Source organism: Rattus norvegicus, chromosome 3 (assembly GCF_021556685.1).
Source record: "Rattus norvegicus strain SHRSP/BbbUtx chromosome 3, alternate assembly SHRSP_T2T, whole genome shotgun sequence".
Classification (NCBI taxonomy): Eukaryota; Metazoa; Chordata; class Mammalia; order Rodentia; family Muridae; genus Rattus; species Rattus norvegicus.
The window spans coordinates 48,775,890-48,796,918 of NC_141536.1; the positions used below are offsets into that span (position 1 = coordinate 48,775,890).

Sequence of the window (21,029 nt, forward strand, 5' to 3'; positions counted from 1 at the left end):
AAACTTCCCTAACCTAAAAAAAGAGATACCCATAGACATACAAGAAGCCTACAGAACTCCAAATAGATTGGACCAGAAAAGAAACACCTCCCGTCACATAATTGTCAAAACACCAAACGCACAAAATAAAGAAAGAATATTAAAAGCAGTAAGGGAAAAAGGTCAAGTAACATGTAAAGGCAGACCTATCAGAATCACACCAGACTTCTCGCCAGAAACTATGAAGGCCAGAAGATCCTGGACTGATGTTATACAGACCCTAAGAGAACACAAATGCCAGCCCAGGTTACTGTATCCAGCAAAACTCTCAATTAACATTGATGGAGAAACCAAGATATTCCATGACAAAACCAAATTTACACAAAATCTTTCTACAAATCCAGCACTACAAAGGATAATAAATGGTAAAGCCCAACATAAGGAGGCAAGCTATACCCTAGAAGAAGCAAGAAACTAATCGTCTTGGCAACAAAACAAAGAGAATGAAAGCACACAAACATAACCTCACATCCAAATATGAATATAACGGGAAGCAATAATCACTATTCCTTAATATCTCTCAATATCAATGGCCTCAACTCCCCAATAAAAAGACATAGATTAACAAACTGGATACGCAACGAGGACCCTGCATTCTGCTGCCTACAGGAAACACACCTCAGAGACAACGACAGACACTACCTCAGAGTGAAAGGCTGGAAAACAACTTTCCAAGCAAATGGTCAGAAGAAGCAAGCTGGAGTAGCCATTCTAATATCAAATAAAATCAATTTCCAACTAAAAGTCATCAAAAAAGATAAGGAAGGACACTTCATATTCATCAAAGGAAAAATCAACCAAGATGAACTCTCAATCCTAAATATCTATGCCCCAAATACAAGGGCACCTACATACGTAAAAGAAACCTTACTAAAGCTCAAAACACACATTGCACTTCACACAATAATAGTGGGAGATTTCAACACCCCACTCTCATCAATGGACAGATCATGGAAACAGAAATTAAACAGTGATGTAGACAGACTAAGAGAAGTCATGAGCCAAATGGACTTAACGGATATTTATAGAACATTCTATCCTAAAGCAAAAGGATATACCTTCTTCTCAGCTCCTCATGGTACTTTCTCCAAAATTGACCATATAATTGGTCAAAAAACGGGCCTCAACAGGTACAGAAGAATAGAAATAATCCCATGCGTGCTATCGGACCACCACGGCCTAAAACTGGTCTTCAATAATAATAAGGGAAGAATGCCCACATATACGTGGAAATTGAACAATGCTCTACTCAATGATAACCTGGTCAAGGAAGAAATAAAGAAAGAAATTAAAAACTTTTTAGAATTTAATGAAAATGAAGATACAACATACTCAAACTTATGGGACACAATGAAAGCTGTGCTAAGAGGAAAACTCATAGCGCTGAGTGCCTGCAGAAAGAAACAGGAAAGAGCATATGTCAGCAGCTTGACAGCACACCTAAAAGCTCTAGAACAAAAAGAAGCAAATACACCCAGGAGGAGTAGAAGGCAGGAAATAATCAAACTCAGAGCTGAAATCAACCAAGTAGAAACAAAAAGGACCATAGAAAGAATCAACAGAACCAAAAGTTGGTTATTTGAGAAAATCAACAAGATAGATAAACCCTTAGCCAGACTAACGAGAGGACACAGAGAGTGTGTCCAAATTAACAAAATCAGAAATGAAAAGGGAGACATAACTACAGATTCGGAGGAAATTCAAAAAAATCATCAGATCTTACTATAAAAACCTATATTCAACAAAATTTGAAAATCTTCAGGAAATGGACAATTTCCTAGACAGATACCAGGTATCGAAGTTAAATCAGGAACAGATAAACCAGTTAAACAACCCCATAACTCCTAAGGAAATAGAAGCAGTCATTAAAGGTCTCCCAACCAAAAAGAGCCCAGGTCTAGACGGGTTTAGTGCAGAATTCTATCAAACCTTCATAGAAGACCTCATACCAATATTATCCAAACTATTCCACAAAATTGAAACAGATGGAGCCCTACCGAATTCCTTCTACGAAGCCACAATTACTCTTATACCTAAACCACACAAAGACACAACAAAGAAAGAGAACTTCAGACCAATTTCCCTTATGAATATCGACGCAAAAATACTCAATAAAATTCTGGCAAACCGAATTCAAGAGCACATCAAAACAATCATCCACCATGATCAAGTAGGCTTCATCCCAGGCATGCAGGGATGGTTTAATATACGGAAAACCATCAACGTGATCCATTATATAAACAAACTGAAAGAACAGAACCACATGATCATTTCATTAGATGCTGAGAAAGCATTTGACAAAATTCAGCACCCCTTCATGATAAAAGTCCTGGAAAGAATAGGAATTCAAGGCCCATACCTAAACATAGTAAAAGCCATATACAGCAAACCAGTTGCTAACATTAAACTAAATGGAGAGAAACTTGAAGCAATCCCACTAAAATCAGGGACTAGACAAGGCTGCCCACTCTCTCCCTACTTATTCAATATAGTTCTTGAAGTTCTAGCCAGAGCAATCAGACAACAAAAGGAGATCAAAGGGATACAGATCGGAAAAGAAGAGGTCAAAATATCACTATTTGCAGATGACATGATAGTATATTTAAGTGATCCCAAAAGCTCCACCAGAGAACTACTAAAGCTGATAAACAACTTCAGCAAAGTGGCTGGGTATAAAATTAACTCAAATAAATCAGTTGCCTTCCTCTATACAAAAGAGAAACAAGCCGAGAAAGAAATTAGGGAAACGACACCCTTCATAATAGACCCAAATAATATAAAGTACCTCGGTGTGACTTTAACCAAGCAAGTAAAAGATCTGTACAATAAGAACTTCAAGACACTGAGGAAAGAAATTGAAGAAGACCTCAGAAGATGGAAAGATCTCCCATGCTCATGGATTGGCAGGATTAATATAGTAAAAATGGCCATTTTACCAAAAGCAATCTACAGATTCAATGCAATCCCCATCAAAATACCAATCCAATTCTTCAAAGAGTTAGACAGAACAATTTGCAAATTCATCTGGAATAACAAAAAACCCAGGATAGCTAAAGCTATCCTCAACAATAAAAGGACTTCAGGGGGAATCACTATCCCTGAACTCAAGCAGTATTACAGAGCAATAGTAATAAAAACTGCATGGTATTGGTACAGAGACAGACAGATAGACCAATGGAATAGAATTGAAGACCCAGAAATGAACCCACACACCTATGGTCACTTGATTTTTGACAAAGGAGCCAAAACCATCCAATGGAAAAAAGATAGCATTTTCAGCAAATGGTGCTGGTTCAACTGGAGGGCAACATGTAGAAGAATGCAGATCGATCCATGCTTATCACCCTGTACAAAGCTTAAGTCCAAGTGGATCAAGGACCTCCACATCAAACCAGACACACTCAAACTAATAGAAGAAAAACTAGGGAAGCATCTGGAACACATGGGCACTGGAAAAAATTTCCTGAACAAAACACCAATGGCTTCTGCTCTAAGATCAAGAATCGACAAATGGGATCTCATAAAACTGCAAAGCTTCTGTAAGGCAAAGGACACTGTGGTTAGGACAAAACGGCAACCAACAGATTGGGAAAAGATCTTTACCAATCCTACAACAGATAGAGGCCTTATATCCAAAATATACAAAGAACTCAAGAAGTTAGACCGCAGGGAAACAAATAACCCTATTAAAAAATGGGGTTCAGAGCTAAACAAAGAATTCACAGCTGAGGAATGCCGAATGGCTGAGAAACACCTAAAGAAATGTTCAACATCTTTAGTCATAAGGGAAATGCAAATCAAAACAACCCTGAGATTTCACCTCACACCAGTGCGATTGGCTAAGATCAAAAACTCAGGTGACAGCAGATGCTGGTGAGGATGTGGAGAAAGAGGAACACTCCTCCATTGTTGGTGGGATTGCAGACTGGTAAAACCATTCTGGAAATCAGTCTGGAGGTTCCTCAGAAAATTGGACATTGAACTGCCTGAGGATCCAGCTATACCTCTCTTGGGCATATACCCAAAAGATGCCTCAACATATAAAAGAGACACGTGCTCCACTATGTTCATCGCAGCCTTATTTATAATAGCCAGAAAATGGAAAGAACCCAGATGCCCTTCAACAGAGGAATGGATACAGAAAATGTGGTACATCTACACAATGGAATATTACTCAGCTATCAAAAACAACGACTTTATGAAATTCGTAGGCAAATGGTTGGAACTGGAAAATATCATCCTGAGTGAGCTAACCCAATCACAGAAAGACATACATGGTATGCACTCATTGATAAGTGGCTATTAGCCCAAATGCTTGAATTACCCTAGATCCCTAGAACAAACGAAACTCAAGACGGATGATCAAAATGTGAATGCTTCACTCCTTCTTTAAATGAGGAAAAAGAATACCCTTGGCAGGGAAGGGAGAGGCAAAGATTAAAACAGAGACTGAAGGAACACCCATTCAGAGCCTGCCCCACAGGTGGCCCATACATATACAGCCACCCAATTAGACAAGATGGATGAAGCAAAGAAGTGCAGACCGACAGGAGCCGGATGTAGATCGCTCCTGAGAGACACAGCCAGAATACAGCAAATATAGAGGCGAATGCCAGCAGCAAACCACTGAACTGAGAATAGGTCCCCTATTGAAGGAATCAGAGAAAGAACTGGAAGAGCTTGAAGGGGCTCGAGACCCCAAAAGTACAACAATGTCAAGCAACCAGAGCTTCCAGGGACTAAGCCACTACCTAAAGACTATACATGGACTGACCCTGGACTCTGACCCCATAGGTAGCAATGAATATCCTAGTAAGAGCACCAGTGGAAGGGGAAGCCCTGGGTCCTGCTAAGACTGAACCCCCAGTGAACTAGTCTATGGGGGGAGGGCGGCAATGGGGGGAGGGTTGGGAGGGGAACACCCATAAGGAAGGGGAGGGGGGAGGGGGATGTTTGCTGGAAACCGGGAAAGGGAATAACACTCGAAATGTATATAAGAAATACTCAAGTTAATAAAAAAAAGAAAAAAGAAAAAAGAACAACACTGACAAAAGAAAGGAATGGAAAGAAAGAAAGAAAGAAAGAAAGAAAGAAAGAAAGAAAGAGAGAGAAAAGAAGGAAGGAAGGAAGGAAGGAAGGAAGAAAGAAAGGAGGAAGAAAGGCCATATTAGATATATGGCCTTCAAATATTTTCTATTCTATATATTAGGTATTCTGTTCAAAGGTCCTTCCTTATAAGTTATCAAATTTGTTGATTGGGCATAAATTCCCTGTGTATTCCCTTGTGCATTTCATCTTCCTACATGCTGACTGAATCCTGTGCATCCACACATTGCATAGGAACCGAAGTCCCTTCATTCAACAATTTCTACCCTGTCTATATCATCTAAACTAAGTCCCACTCAATCACACTCTTTAATTTATTTACCTTTCTGGTCTATTAAAGCTGTGAACCTCATCAATATTCTTCTACCTTTTCCTGTGCATATTTAGATTGTGTAAATAATCCAAGAAACGAGTTATTCTACATTAAAATATGACCATGAAACCCAGAATGAAATCAGGTTATCTGGAAAGATATTCCCAATTCAGGTATGGAGGCCTGGGCAAGGACTGACTAGCTATCTACATGTCCTTTGTCCTTTTCTCTCTTCCCATCGGCGTGGCCATGGAATCGAGTTTTAGTCAGCAGAACACAAGCCTGTGGAACAGTGAGCCTCCTGATCTGTCCCATAAAGTTCTACCACATGCCCCGATTGTCTTTCACCACCCTCCCACGGAACAAAAACAACTACACAGGCCTTGAGGAGAAGAAGGCCACGGGCAGAAGGAGTCCTTGTCCCTAAATGACCTCAAGCACAATACCCCATTAGGAGTATCCATGTGAACAAAGAAGCAAAGCTACACTCTGTGGATCAGAGGCGAGATACTAGAACACAGAATGTCCAACTTAGGTAACAACATTCACCAATCTGTGTTCTATATTAGAATTCCCAGGATCAACTATTATCTGTATTAAGTTAATAAGATAAGCAGGCACGTGGAAATGGAGCAGTAGTGTAGCTGTGCACACATACCAAAGTGAGGAGCAATACAATGCAATGCAGAAAACATTCCTATCATCGAAAAATCAGCATCCTTCCATGGCCAGTAATTCAAGCAAATGCGATAGAGAGCAATGTGTGTCCTATCATTTTTGAAAGTACACTTTATTATATCACAATGAGTTAGGCTCCCTCTCCCAGTGGAGAGGAGACATAAGGAGAAAAATATTCTGTGTATTAATGGGAGGATATTTATTGAAAGGATTACAAGGTCCGTTCCTTTGACCCAACAATTTCATATCAAAGCAAAACTTCTCATGTTTTTCCTTGCTAACATTAGAAAATGGCTTTTAGGAATTGAGGTGGCCAGCAAAGCATTATTCATAATCCTAAAGACATGTGTTTGACAATAAAAGAAAGCTATAATATCCACACAGAATAAACTGTTTTGTGAGCCTTGAAAACATTACCTGAAAAAATTATATAAAAATATTTAGACCCAGGCATGGTACTATACTTGTGAAGTATAGACAGGATGATCTGGAATCTATAGCCAGCCTTGGATACAAAGTGTATTTGAAGCTAGCCTGACCTAAGTGAGAGAGACAGACAGAAAGACAGAGAGACAAAGAGAGCTAGAGAGACAGAAACAGAGAGACAAAGAGACGAAGTTATAGATGGAAAGACAGAGACTGAGAGAGTCACAGACAGACAGACAGACAGACAGACAGACAGTAATTGACACACTTGTAGGACACAAATCAAGCTTCCTTAGCCTTGGATCCCAGCCTCTTACCTCTCTTCTTGGAGCTGTGTCACTTCCTTCTGAAGCACTCTCTTTCTTGCCCATCACCAGCAATCCTTTCAATATGACAACTCCCCCCTCCAGCTCAGTGATGCTGGGCTGTCGTTCTGGTTACTGGATTCAGTGGAACCCCAGAACCTTGCAAGCCAAGCATCTTGAAATCAACCATGACGTAAGTAGTTTTTCCGAGGCCAGTGTTGTAAGAGCCAGCAGAACTCGTTCAACAATCATTGTATGGGATCTCTTTTCCTCAGAGCTATGGAGGAGGTGTAGACTGACCACAAAGACCCTGGCCTTGGGCAGATGCAACCCATATGAAGGAAGCACAAGGCAATGTGCTGAAAGTCTGTGCCCAACACAGTTCATATGCTGTAATCCTAATCTCAGAGTGATGGGATGACCTGTGCTGTGGCCTTGGGCGAGGGAGTGATCATCCTAAGGTTGTGGCTCCCCAGGAGGCAGTTAAGGTTTGATGAAATGGGTCACTCACTGTATGACCCTAGGAGAGGCATGACATGTCCCTGAAAGCCATGTTTCCTGCCACATGTAAAGTTCCACCTGAAACTCCCATCTGTGTTCTACCCACAAAACAAACAAACAAACAACTTGTTTATTTTGGAAAATCCCTACTTACGCTCCACTTGAATTCCAATGAACTCCTCTTCAGGTTATTTTGAATGTTCAAGGCTTTGCGGTATGTTCTTCCTACCTGGTCTAGCGATCAACCCTCCCTGCCTGGGAAAATTTTCTAGTTATTCCCTGTTTACATTTATACCACAGCAACCTAGCTCGAGTCATCCTGGCTTAACCAAGCCCTGCTGAGCAGATGCAGTTTGCATCCATTGCGAAGCCTATGAGCATTCTGCACACGAAACATTCAACTTACCGGCCTGGCATTCCATTTGAAACTACTTTTCCACCACGGTAAATATAATTACTCAAAAATATCTCTGTTCAGGAAAGTTGTTCGTACATATAACTTTCCTCTGGGGACAAAAAGGACGAACTGATTCAATATGGCAGTCTCGAGATACAAAGCCATTGATGTCTGCAAGCACATGTTCGAAGCCAGTCAGAACTGTTGCTGAACTTTCCTTCTCATCTTCTGGTTTTTAGCAGTTCCCTGTATACTAATATTTGTGGAGTCTCATTGAGCCAAATTATCCAAATAGGCTGTGGTTCATAAGTGCATGCCTCCTGCATCGGGGTCTGGGCGAGCCAGGGCTGACTTTCTAAGGATGCTTCCACTACCACCCCCGCAATGCTGCCATGCTTACAGAGAACTGGATCAAACTCTAGAGGGTGTTTCTGCCAACATTCATTAGCGTATAACCATTGGCTGAGCATGGGCACACCAGGAACAATGGTGTATCCTGGAGCAAAAATCCAGAAAGGGTGACTGAAGAAAGACAGGTGAGCAGGAAGGGCCTCTTCAACCTCCTGACTACCCCATGTGTTTTCTTACAGCTAACTCTCATCAGCTGTGTCAGAGAAGTCCGCTTCTCATTTTCCAACCTCATCCCTTATTTCTTAAGGTTTTTTTTTTAAGATTTACTTATTTTATTTATATGAGTACATTGTAGCTGTCTTCAGACACACCAGAAGAGGGCATCAGATCCCATTTCAGGTGATTGTGAGCCACCATGTGGTTGCTGGGAATTGAACTCAGGACCCCTGGAAAAGCAGTCAGTGCTCTTAAACACTGACCCATCTCTCCAGCCCATCTCTTATTTCAAAGAAGCTGTGAAAGTTAGAGACACTCGGGAGCTAGGCTAGATTGTAAGTGAGGGTGAGGAAAATACAGAGCAGGCAAATGGCTGAGAAGAGAAAATGTAACCAACCATCCAGGGACCATGGTTGATTCATGCAACCTGTGTTATTACAAATCTCGACAATCGGAACATATAAACTAAGAGCCTCGTTATTTTATAATATATATCAATTATATCTATCATTAACACATGAGTGCCAGAAAATTAAACTTCAGAAGCAATGTCAACAGAAATTTTTTCCTTAAACAAGGCTTAAAACCAGCTGAAATTTATAGAATACAAGTTATTGATTTTAATAAAGAAAGAATACTTTGGTTTGAACCCTGCAAAGACTGGTTTTGTAAAAATAAAAACATTTAATGCTGATGTTTTTCAAATATACTCTTGTGTATATGTATTTATGTGCATATATGTGTGTGGTATGTGTGGACACGTGTACATGGGTGGTATGTATGCAAGAGTGTGTACATACATGTGTGGTATGTGTGTGTAAGGTGTGTGGATATGTGAGGTATGTGCAGTGTGTGTGTGTGTGTGTGTGTGTGTGTGTACATATGCAGGGCCTATATTGGTGTATGTATATGTATGTGTGTGTATGTTTGTGTAGTGTGTATGAAGAATAATGTGTGTGTGTGCGTGTGTACATATGTAGGGCCTATATTGGTGTATGTATATGTATGTGTGTGTATGTTTGTGTAGTGTGTATGCAGAATAGTGTGTGTGTGTATGTGTGTGTGTGTGTGTGTGTGTGTGTGTGTGTGTGTGTGATGAAATTTCACCTATGTTAGCTTTCTCCTGCAACACATCCCTGGCATCTCTGGAAACCACTGGCTAAGGGAAACTCTTCTGTGTGACTAGTGCAGAAAGGCTGTTGAGAACTCTGTTCTGTCTACTTATCTCCTTTAAATACATGCAGACAGTAAAGATAATGTAAGCTTCAGCTCTCAAGTGGAGTTGGGCCCCTTGCAAAAAACATGAATACACGAAACCTTCCTATCTTAGAAAAAGAAATCAGTTCCTAACAGAAGACACGGGACTGATGTGTGCACACCTCAGGCTGAAACTGTTAAGGATCATGGGAAAACAAAGAGCTTGGTGCTCTTCAGAACCCTTAGGACATAATATTAATATCCTGTTTCCACTGCAGCCAGAAAGATAAAAGACTGATGTTTAAGTAATCGTGCTATTTAATAAAGGGATATAATGTATTTCTAGTTAAGTCCTCCAAATTCCCAGCTTTATAGTGTGAAGAAATTAGGGCGAGAAGACGAATATCATTTGAAATTGTATACCAAAAGAAATTCTGCTTGGCTCCAAAGAATAGGAATAGACTCTGCTTCCCAATGGATTAGACAGTTGAGTAGCAGGTGGAACACAGCTCTTATGGGGTCTGTTTATAGCATCTCCCTAGCATAAACAGACTGCCCAAGGATGCCACAGTGTATACAATGGCTATGATGAGAACTCCTTCAATGTGGATGGATGAGGGACAGACTGAACCGTCTCAGCCCTAGGAGCAGTTTACAGCTTCAAATCTGTTCTAACAACACGCACACTTGAAGCACGCATCACTGGTCACAGGGGTGTGGTCCTTACAGTCTGAGGTGTCAGTGAGAGTATCCACTGCAGGGATGTAGCAGAATGTCCTTAGGGTTTAGGAGTTGATCCATCAACTCCCGCTCTTACATACAAATGCAGTGGAGGAAAGAGAGTTCAAAAGCCACCTCTATTTCTTTTTTAAATAAAGACACAACAATAGAGAGGAAACAAAAAGTTGGTTGACTTCAGAAAAACATTTGAGGGCCTTATAACCTTTAGACTTAGAGACAAAATACTCAAATATAAGCTGAAGGTTGTGTCTAAAAGAAGCAAAATAAAGCAAGAGGGGGACTCAGAGGGAGGGCAATATGCACCAATATGCTCTCAGAACACTCTATGGATTTCTTTGAAATCACCTGGAATTTGATTCTAAGAGTAGATTATTATATGGAGAAGCCCAGAAAGACAGAGCTCTCTCTCTCTCTCTCTCTCTCTCTCTCTCTCTCTCTCTCTCTCTCTCTCTCTCTCTCTCCCCCTCTCCCTTTCCTTCCCTCCTTCCCTCCCTCTCTCCCCCTCTCCCTCCCTCCTTCTCTCCCTCCTTCTCTCCCTCCCTCTCTCCCTCTTTCTTCTCCCCCCGCACAGTTGACCACACCAGTAGATGCCAAGGGGATCCCCATTCCCTTCCAAGCTGGATGCACTCTAGGCCAGTGGGGTGAGTCAGAATTGTCCAGTGAGTATTTGTCAAGGGCTTTCCAAACCACCATCATGGGAATCTGATAAACGCTCCACAGCCCCGCCCTCACTGTCCTCAGCTTCCTCAGAGGACAATAGCAAGGACACAGCTTGTCACAGCAGAGAAGTGTATGAGAGGAATCACTAAAAACAAAAACATAGAATGGAGTGAGAGAAAGAAAAAAGGGCAAACATAGAGGACAGATGTGCGGGGAATGACTGGACCCCGCTTGCCCCTGTGCTGGAGTGTCTAGTTTGGGAAAATTCTGAGCTTAATTAATATTAACTAGTACTGATTTAAAAGAATGTGATAAACATATTTTAAATGGATCTCACTGCAATTACAATTACAAAAATGCTTAAGTTTCATTCTTTAATCCTATGTATCCATTATTTCTATCGCTAACATATAATTACTAGAAGATTAAAGTTAAGACAAAGAGTCCAAAGAAGAGCTCCCTGAGCTAGGACCCGACGTGGAGCTGGTTTTGTTTCTGTAACTCTTCCAAAGCTATCACCGACTAAAGACGGACTGTAAAACATTTCTGATGCTGCGAGATTTCTTGCTGTTTTTTTTTAACAGATAGCAAATGCACTTAAATCATACGAATATTTTTATAGCAAGGTCAGAGTAGCCTTGGATCGTCGCATTCTTCTAAATAAGGAATGCTGTGGCCAGAGATAAGAGGAGACAGTGTAAGGATTTCGAATTAAACAAGCCCGTGTGTTTGCTTAAGGGGATGGAAATAATGTGTTCATTACTTCTTATTCCATATCTCTGCTTTTCAAACAATGAATCTCAAAAACAACTGTGCTCCAACGGCCCCCTATAACGCAAGGAATAACACCGCTATTCCTGTGCCCTTACTGTACTTCCTGTAGGTGTGAAATACTAAGAGTAAGGAAGGACATAGCCTAGAGACACCACCGTGTAACAGAGACTTAAATTTGAAGGAAATATTCAACAATCATTATACCTGAGCACAAACTATGCATTTTTAATTAGTTACAGTAATTCAAAGCATGAAAACGACACTAATACTGACTCCCCTGGTCTGCTTCTCAACTTCATTCCACAAAACCTGCTCCTCCCTCTCTGATCTCATGGCCCCCACCCCTGGCCCAACACCTCCTCAGTTTCTCACACGTGCCTAGCTCCTTCCAGAACACAGGACCCTTGAATATAATGCACTTACTACTGGTACTATCTGACCTGTCTTCCTGCAACCTACTTTTCTTCCCTAAAGTCTCAGACACGCCATTATTTCTATGAGGGAACTTTCGATGACTTTTCCAGTTTAAGGCCAGATTGTCTATTCCATGAGTGGTGTACCTGTGTCATCAAATTCCAAAGCCATCGCTACTCAGATCACCACACAACATCAGTCATAGCTGCTTCCCATCTTCTCTCCAGCAGCCAGCAGGACCCGGGGCTCACAATGGACAAATGAAACAGTTATTCAGTGGTGAATGGAGCCATTGTAGCCCCATGTGAGGCATTAGGGATTCCACAGCAACACTACTGAGCCCTCAAATTTGAAACCACACATGCAGACCAACGAGAAAATATTAGCAAGTTTTCATAGAATTTCTCAGCTGAACAAAGCCCAATCTGGGACTTAAAGCGGCCTGTTGTCATATTTGAGGTTATGTAAAAACACATACGGAAAAACCTGGGTAAAGCAAATGTTATGAGAAAAGGTATTGAAGAAGAAAAAAGGGCAAATAATATTAATAACAATAGCAACAACAAGACTGGATTTGCTTTAGCAGAACTAGGGGAGCTTCACAGCTGGTAGCACACCAGGGAGGAGAAGGGTGGTCTCAACCAGACATGCTGAGTGCCTGTGTCCCTTGGGACCACTAAAATGGAGAACGAAGTCTACCACACCCGAATTACAAAGCATCTCTCAATATCTAAAATAGAAGCTTCGAATGGCTCTGCTCAATAGGGGCATGAGAATAGACGGCTCAACAGCCGACAGGACCATCATGGAAAGGGGGTTTAGCTACTAACAGCAGAAGATCTGCCCCAGATCTTCTTTTTCTCACATTTGGAAGTTTGGGGTTTAAGTACTCAGACTTCTCAGGCTCCTCCTGGCCCAGGGTCTTTAAGTTCATCCCTAAGGTTATTTACTTTTAAGACCACAGGTTGGGTGGTTGCCAAGCTTTCCGTGTAGGAGCCTTGACTTAGCAGTCGCTTGCTGCTCTGCTTCGCTCTGACAGTTATGAAGAGTGCCTAGTCAAAGCGAACAAACTCAAGACTCAGGAACCGGAGTAGCCAGCGGGTCTAGTTCTGCATTCTAGGCCCAAGATGCAAAAAAAAAAAAAAAAAAAAAAAAAAAAAAAAAAAATTCAAAATGTCTCAAATTGGTTCGAGTTCCTGAGAAAAAGCAACCCCACAAAGCCTCAGTAGTGGGCATGTCCTAAATTTGACCTAGAAAGAGATTTCACATTGCCACATGTGAAAATCTGACTCACATATAGTCTTCCATCCAAAGTTACCCCTATATACATATGTGCACATACATATACACACATATATGGGCTTCCATCCTAAGCTATCTCCACATACATACGTACACATGCACACACATTCTCTCTCTCTCTCTCTCTCTCTCTCTCTCTCTCTCTCTCTCTCTCTCATACACACACACACACACACACACACACACACACACACACACCATTTCTATGCATTTGAATTCAATGTTTATTATAGAGCATCAAGTCAAAAATCCCATGCTAATTTCCCAATGACTTCATCCAAGACGTGTCTCTGAATAGTCACTGTTTTAAGACACATGCAATCACTTAGGGCTATCCCTTTTTACAAGATACAAAACTTCTTAAATGCTAACACCTACACTTAAAGCAGAAACCACTGGTTAGGCTTACATTGGGCCCACTGTTAGCCTGATGTCTCCTTTCAGTTTTTTTTTTTTTTTTTGTTCTTTTTTTCGGAGCTGGGGACCGAACCCAGGGTCTTGCGCTTCCTAGGTAAGCGCTCTACCACTGAGCTAAATCCCCAGCCCCCCTTTCAGTTTTTTAAGTAATCATTTATTCCCACAATAACCACTATACATGTCTAAGTGAAAAAGTTCAAATCAGTTCAGACAGTGAGAAGGAAGGACAAATGGAGAGGGGTGGAGGGGAAAGAGTGTAGAGAGAAGCAGACAAACAAAAAGAACACAGATGTGGCGCATCTAGCTGCATCACATTCATGGGGACAAACTGCATCCATCCATGCATTGTTAGGGACCATTTGTCTTCGTTGATTTCTAAATTTTTCCACATGGAAACTCACATGACCCTTACTATGAAAGGTCTGTTGCAGTTTAATTGGAGGTGTAGTGAATGGCATTATTATGTAATATATAGTGCTAAACAGTCAATGGTATATGCAGCATACAGTCTCTCTGTGATATTTATGTGTTACTCCATAGACTTTAAACCACATCCGTGTGTGTGTGTGTGTGTGTGTGTGTGTGTGTGTGTGTGTGTGTGTTGTGTGTATCACTTTCCAAATACTAACATTCCTATGCTGTGACAGTTCTAGGGGACAACCAATTTATATACAGGCTGTAATTCTGTTTCTTTTAAATGTTTCTCATGTATCAGTGTGAAATGCATACTGTGCATACTACTATTTAAAAAGAAAAAGACACAATGTTTTCAGAATAATAGGATAATAAAAGGTAGCAGAATTCAGGCTGAACAACTGACAAACACCCTCATCTTAGAAAGGAGGAAGTCAGGGATAGGGAAGAAATGACTTGCTCAGGCACCTGCTCCCTGGCAGAACCATGGGGCCTGCATAGGCGCCACCTGGACACTGTCTGAATTCCTCCCCCACTGCTAGCCCAGTGTCCGTGCCTCTTTAAGCTGCTACTGTTTCATGACCCTGTCTATAAAAGTGTTCGTGAGCTACGATTTACATCAGAACATAAATGAGACATATGTCACAAAGCACCTAACTTTTGAATGCCAAAGAGTTGCTTGCTTTTTCATTGTTTTCTGAGTGTCAGAAAGCATGCAAATACAGAAACAGCCAGCAGAGGGAGTCTTTATTCTGAATTGGTACAAATACAGACCCCCCCAAATAGGTTTCTCTGTCTGGGGCAATGGCTCAGCATACGGCCAAGTGTACACACTTAAACGAAATCCTTGGGGACATACAATGGGCACCTACAGAGAAGTAGACAAGAATGTACCCCCACCAGTGATTCTCTGACCTCCCCAAAGATAGCCACACTACCCCAAACACACATCGACAACAAATAAATGTAAAACAAAAACAAACAAAAAAAGCAAATATATATCGTGAAAGGCACAAGCAGAAGATTATTAAGTGCATGAAGTTCCTTCTTGATATATTTATAATCTTGTATCGAGGTAGAATTTTTTTCAATTCTTAAACATTTGAACGTTTAAGATTAGTTGCTTCTATATTAATAGTGAGAAAATGTTCTCTGAGCCCATATATAGGCAGACATACACACCTGCGTATGTGAGAGAGAAAATATTTCTGAGGTCTTGTGATTTAGAATACTGATATTGAAATTTCCCCTCAAATATTAACTTGACTGCTGAAGTTAATTTGACTCCAAAAACTACATTACTGTTGGTGTTTTCCAAAATACAGAGACCCAGGACTGACCATAGGGCTACAATCACTTTCTGACAATGTTATGATTGCCAGCATAATATTATAATTTCTCTTTTGGACCTGCCTGAAAACTGAGCATTTTTAATACCCTAGCGGGTTGGAAATCTTTATATTTTTGGAGGGAGGTAGTATCTGAAATTACCAAAAGTCCTACTTGTTTCCTTGCCAACAAGAGATTATTATTTTTAAATTCTGGCTCAGGGGACTGGTGAGCAGCCAAGAGAACCAGCCCTTCAGACAGCCCCAAGCAGGAGTCTGAGACTGCCCATCACTCCAGCTATTTTTAATCAGCCTTGTGTGCCAGGCATGGACCAAGCATTGTGGTTTACAAAATAACGTGAGGCTCAGTGCCTGTTCCCATGGAGTTACAGCCCAGGTGTCTACAGTGCTGGGAATACTGGAATTTGATCTGGGTCAGACTGGTGGTGACCATCAACAGATCATCTTCCAAATCTTCGACTTCTCCTATTTTAAAATGCATGAAGAGCTAACAGCACTCAAGGGTGTGTGTTGCACAGTAATCGTATTGTGAATCTTAAAGGAAAATAATCTACTGTGATTAGGTCTCAAGATCTCCTTATAGCCCCAATGGATGCTCAGGGTAACTTAGTCACTGGCTTAGAGATGAGGCTGAGGACACAGCAAGAAACACTAAGTCAGAGGGTAAAAACAGATTAGCAAAAGAGGTGAGAACTGTCCCATGTGAAGGATACAGGTTAGAGAAGAAAGTAACACAGTTGTTCCATAGAGGAGGGCATGCAGTGTGTGTCCAGGTTGTTCTATAGAGAAGGGCATACAGTCTGTGCCCTGGCTGCTCTGTGGAACAGAGCCATACACAGGATGTCCCATGAAGCAGGGTGTACAGTGCCTGCCTAGAATGCTGTGCAGAGTTGGGTTATACAGTAAGTGTGGTGGAGCACGGACATGAGGTATGCATTCTCCAGCTGGGGCATGCAGCACATGTGCCCCCATTGTTCCAGCCAGTTTTCTGTCTGGAAGACAGGCCTAGCCTACAACTCTGCCCTCTGCCATTCATTAGTAGGAGCTTTGGGGATGACCTTTCTCCAACCAATCTTCCTCATCCAAAATGACTTTGACCACCAGCCTTGAAGATTCAAAAGAATCTGGACCTAGTGCTAAGCAGATCACAGCTCCTTTGATTTCTACTGGTCTCTGGGGATGACAGAAAGTCTGCCATCTTGCCAAAAGCCACAAGTTGGAGCTGGATGAAGACAATGAAAAGGCCTGGGACTGTGGCTTTTCACCCTAAGGGATAAAACTCTAAGAAGAATAAAGAGAAACAACAATGTTGAGAAATACCAATAGTAGGTCAATATCTTGTTTTCACAAAAACTGCACTTACACAAGTAATAGTAATTTTCATCTGAGTAGCCCTTGTTTGAAGTGCTTGAGTGGAAAATATATCAGATTTTTGTTCCCCTCTCCCTCTCCCTCTCCCTCTCCCTCTCCCTCTCCCTCTCCCTCTCCCTCTCCCTCTCCCTCTCTCTCTGTCTGGAATATTGCACACACATTGAGCTATCCTAAAAAAAGAATCCCTCTGTAAACAGAATTCATTTATGTTTCATTTATATACAGAGCTTGGGTGGGCAATTCTATTCAGTGTCTTTGGTATACACTACTTTTCTTTGTGACATCACGTGGCTTCAAGGAAAAGCTTTAAATTTAGGGCTATTTCATTATTTGGGTTTTCAGATTAAGTATGTTCATCTTGCACAGACTATGCCTTTGCCAACCATGTCCTGATCAAAGATGACTCAGCCCCACGGCTGCACACCTAACCTGCCAAACTGGCCAAGAGCTTTAGCTCTTACAAATATACAACCATGCCAGCCACTGACTACCAACTGCTAGGACACTGAATGGACCAATAATCTAACCGCATATCTTGGTGCACTTCAATCTGTGTTCCAAGAATAGATAGATGATAGGCAGAGAGGCACGAACACAGCATAGCGGCTATCTGTTTGTTTGTTGTTTGGTTAGTTGTTTGTTCGAGTCCCAGGGCAGTCATAAACACAGCTATAGAAAGTGAGCGGTATGAAGCGTACACTATTTGAAAAGTACACCATTCTTCTGGCCATGGTAGCATGATATGAAGGATAATAAGTTTTTATTAAACTCATTTGCTACAACGAAAAGTTTTATGCAACAACTTTAGCAGGAAATTTAAATTTCTGGTGATTACAGAGTTTTTATTTAAATTTTTGTCTCATTAAGTTTAAATTGCTTATGATACTGATAAAACATAGTATTCTAAAGCCAAGCGCAGTGGCATATTGTCTGTACTCTGAGCTTTCAAGAGACTGTAGGAGAGAATGTGTGGTTTTAGCTAGTCTGGGGATGTATGGGGACTGTCTCTCTGACAGCACATGTACCATCAACATCAGAAGACTAAAAACCGACCCAACAAATGAACACAAAACACAAGTCTTTTCTTAGATCCAAGATAGAATTCACATTCTCTGGGCTTCTCCAATGTGTTAATGCTTTTAACATGGTCCTTGCAAATTCAGCATTCTGAGGAACATAAAGAAATTGTACAAATGGATAAACATAAGGTCACTCCATAGGCTATGGAGAGAACTGAACTCAGGTAGAAAGAGGTGGCTTTCTCCTCTAAAACACACACCGTCCACCAAGAATGCTTCCTGAAACCTTGTATCTCAAGCAATGAAAAACTGTGTAAATATAACCCAGACCGTGATCTGAGTGACAGGCCTCTGGGTTAAGGACACAATGCAGTTACCGGAATAAAAATGGCATGAGCTGGAAGTAAATCAAAGTTTAGTATGAATGAGATTTAAAAAAAAAATAGGAATGATTACCACCTCACTCTCCAAGCAAAACTCCATCCCAAGACCCTACCTGGAGATCTCTGTGGCCCTGCTTACTCAGAGAAGCAGCCACCTGCCCTCTCGGCCCACCTACCACCCCCACACAGGCAGAGAACACATTTCCTCCAAAAGATGCTACCACACTTTGTACATGATACCATACCAATACAATATTTTCTGAATATCAAGAATGGCAGAGGCACTTGTGGGTGATAGCTAGCTAACCCTCGTGCTCACTCTTTACATATATCTGTCTGAAGAATCCCGATGCCTTCATTGTTAGGAAAATGGAGTCCTATTAAGAAACTCTATACCTTGTAGGGTGTTGCCTTTGTTTTCTTCTAGAAGTTTCATTGTTTCAGGTTTCATATCAAGGTTCTTCATCCATTTGAATTTTTTTGTTTTTGTTGTTTTGTTTTTCTGGGTGACAGTTACCTATCTAATTTCATTCTTCTCCATGTTGACAATCAGTTTTCCCAGCACTACTTATCAAATATAAGATGACTGAAGTTGTTCAAGCAGCAGTCCCTTACACTATTAATGATACTCTGTTATGCAAAGACAGTAGTCTAGCATGGTATACAAAAGTATACACCCATAGCCAAACATGGTTGGAACTTGGGGACTCTTATGGAAGAGTAGGAGGAAAGACTGTAACTCCTAAGAGGATAAAATTCCACAGGAAGACCAACAGAAGCAACTAACCTGGACACTTGGGGCTCTCAGAGACTGAACCACCAACCAAAGAACATACACGGGATGGACCTACCCCATACCCCCAAACATATGTAGCAGATATGCACCTTGGTCTTCATGTGCATCCCAAAGAGCTATCCCAAAAGCTGTTGCCTGTCCATGGGATATGTTCTTCTAGCCAGGCTGCCTTGTCTGGCCTTAGTGGAAGAGGAAGCACCTAGCCTGGCAGAGACTTGAAGTGCCATGGTGGAGGGATACCCAGGAGGGCCCCCAGCTGCTCAGAGGAGAAGGGGAAGGGAAATGGGGGGAGGATTGTGGGTGGGAGGGGGTGACAGGGAGGGGGAAGTGAGCAGGATGCAAAATGAATAAGTTAAAAAAAATGACTGCAGTTACATGTACTCATATTTGGGTCTTCTGTTCTATTCATGTCCATTTCTGGGCCAGTGCCAAACTGGCATTGTTACAACAGCTCTGTAACACATCACATCTTGAAATACAAAATGGTCTTCCCTCCAGCACTGCTCTGTCTGCTCAGGGTTGCTTTGGAGTCTTTATTACCTACACCTTTTAGGGTGGTTTTGCATTTCTGTGGAGAACGTTGTGAGTGTTATGGTAGTATTGCACTGAATCTGTTGATTCCCTTTGGTGATGTACAGCCCCAGCCGATCATGCATATCACAAGAAGGGGATCGGAAGGATTGTAAGAGCCAAAGATCCAGGACATCTTCTGTGAGACAGTGACTTCTAGATTTAAGCAATCTCGCCATCAGTTCACAAGCCTACACGGATGGCTGGGGCGGGGGAGGGGAGGGGGGAGTCCTCATAGCTACCCATGTCTAGAGGAAGAACTGCAGAAAACTAATGACTGCTGAAAGAAAAAGGTAGAAGACCCCTAAATGGTTGCCCAGCACCAAGTGGTCAGCCCTATACATATAATACATATAATACATATACTACATATAAGGTATATAATGCATATAATGCATATAATGCATATAATACATATAATACATATAATATAGCAGCACTAAGTAGCTCAACAGGTTGTATGCACACGTGTGACAATAATAATGAAAAAGAGACCATGAAGTTGAGGTGGAACAGGAGAGAGAGGAGGATATATCAGGGGTTGGAGGAAGGGAGGGGAAATGAATGTAAATACAATATTCATGTATGAAATTATTAACTTTAACTTTGAAAGAATCTCGATGCTTGTGAGAAGAGAAGAGCAGCGTGTCGAGCTCCAGATCTGCTTGCCTGGTGTGCTTTGAGTTCCGTTACCCACCGGGTCCAGGCACAGCCAGGAAGCATAAGTTCCCGTTTGGTCCCGAGTCTCGCGTTAATACGAGACTGCCCGCCTGCCTTGGGCATCCATCCTCAGTGCCAAGACTATGGACAGGATGCCTGGGGATTCGCATTCATCACCCCATAAAAGGGAAGCGGGCCCACACCAGGGAGCATATAATAAGCAAGAGAGAATTGGTTGCCCGAAGACATCGCGGCAGCGCAGGATGAATGGTAGACTGATCTTTACCGCAGAGCATAAGGAAGTAAATAGTATCTCCCCAGTTCGATCCATGTCTTTGGTCCTTTCTCATTACTCAAAGTTAAATTCTGCTTATAAGCAGCAAAATGATCAATTAAAATTGCAAGATAAAATATGAAACCTGAATTGCAACGGAAAAAATTCTGAAAACCAATACTGCAAAGAAAGAAAGAAAGAAAGAAAGAAAGAAAGAAAAGAAAAGAAAAGAAAAGAAAAGAAAAGAAAAGGAAAGCACAGCACACAGAGAAGATGAAAAATCTAAAACTTTCCGAAGCATGCGGTAAATATACATGGTGGCTACTAAGATTTCAGTACTGTAAAAGACAACAGTG

At 41.5% G+C, this 21,029-nt stretch overlaps 1 protein-coding gene across 4 annotated transcripts in view; it reads right to left on the reverse strand.

Moving 5' to 3' along the window:
• Positions 1–21,029, reverse strand: part of Grb14 (growth factor receptor bound protein 14) — a 115,945-nt gene that overhangs the window by 43,696 nt on the left and 51,220 nt on the right. Inside the window, exon 1 of one of the 4 annotated variants that reach the window (XM_087654027.1) lies at positions 12,265–12,418. In XM_087654027.1, the coding sequence (XP_087510153.1) occupies positions 12,265–12,273 (9 nt within the window). In that variant the 5' untranslated portion in view covers positions 12,274–12,418. 4 annotated transcript variants of the gene reach the window in all.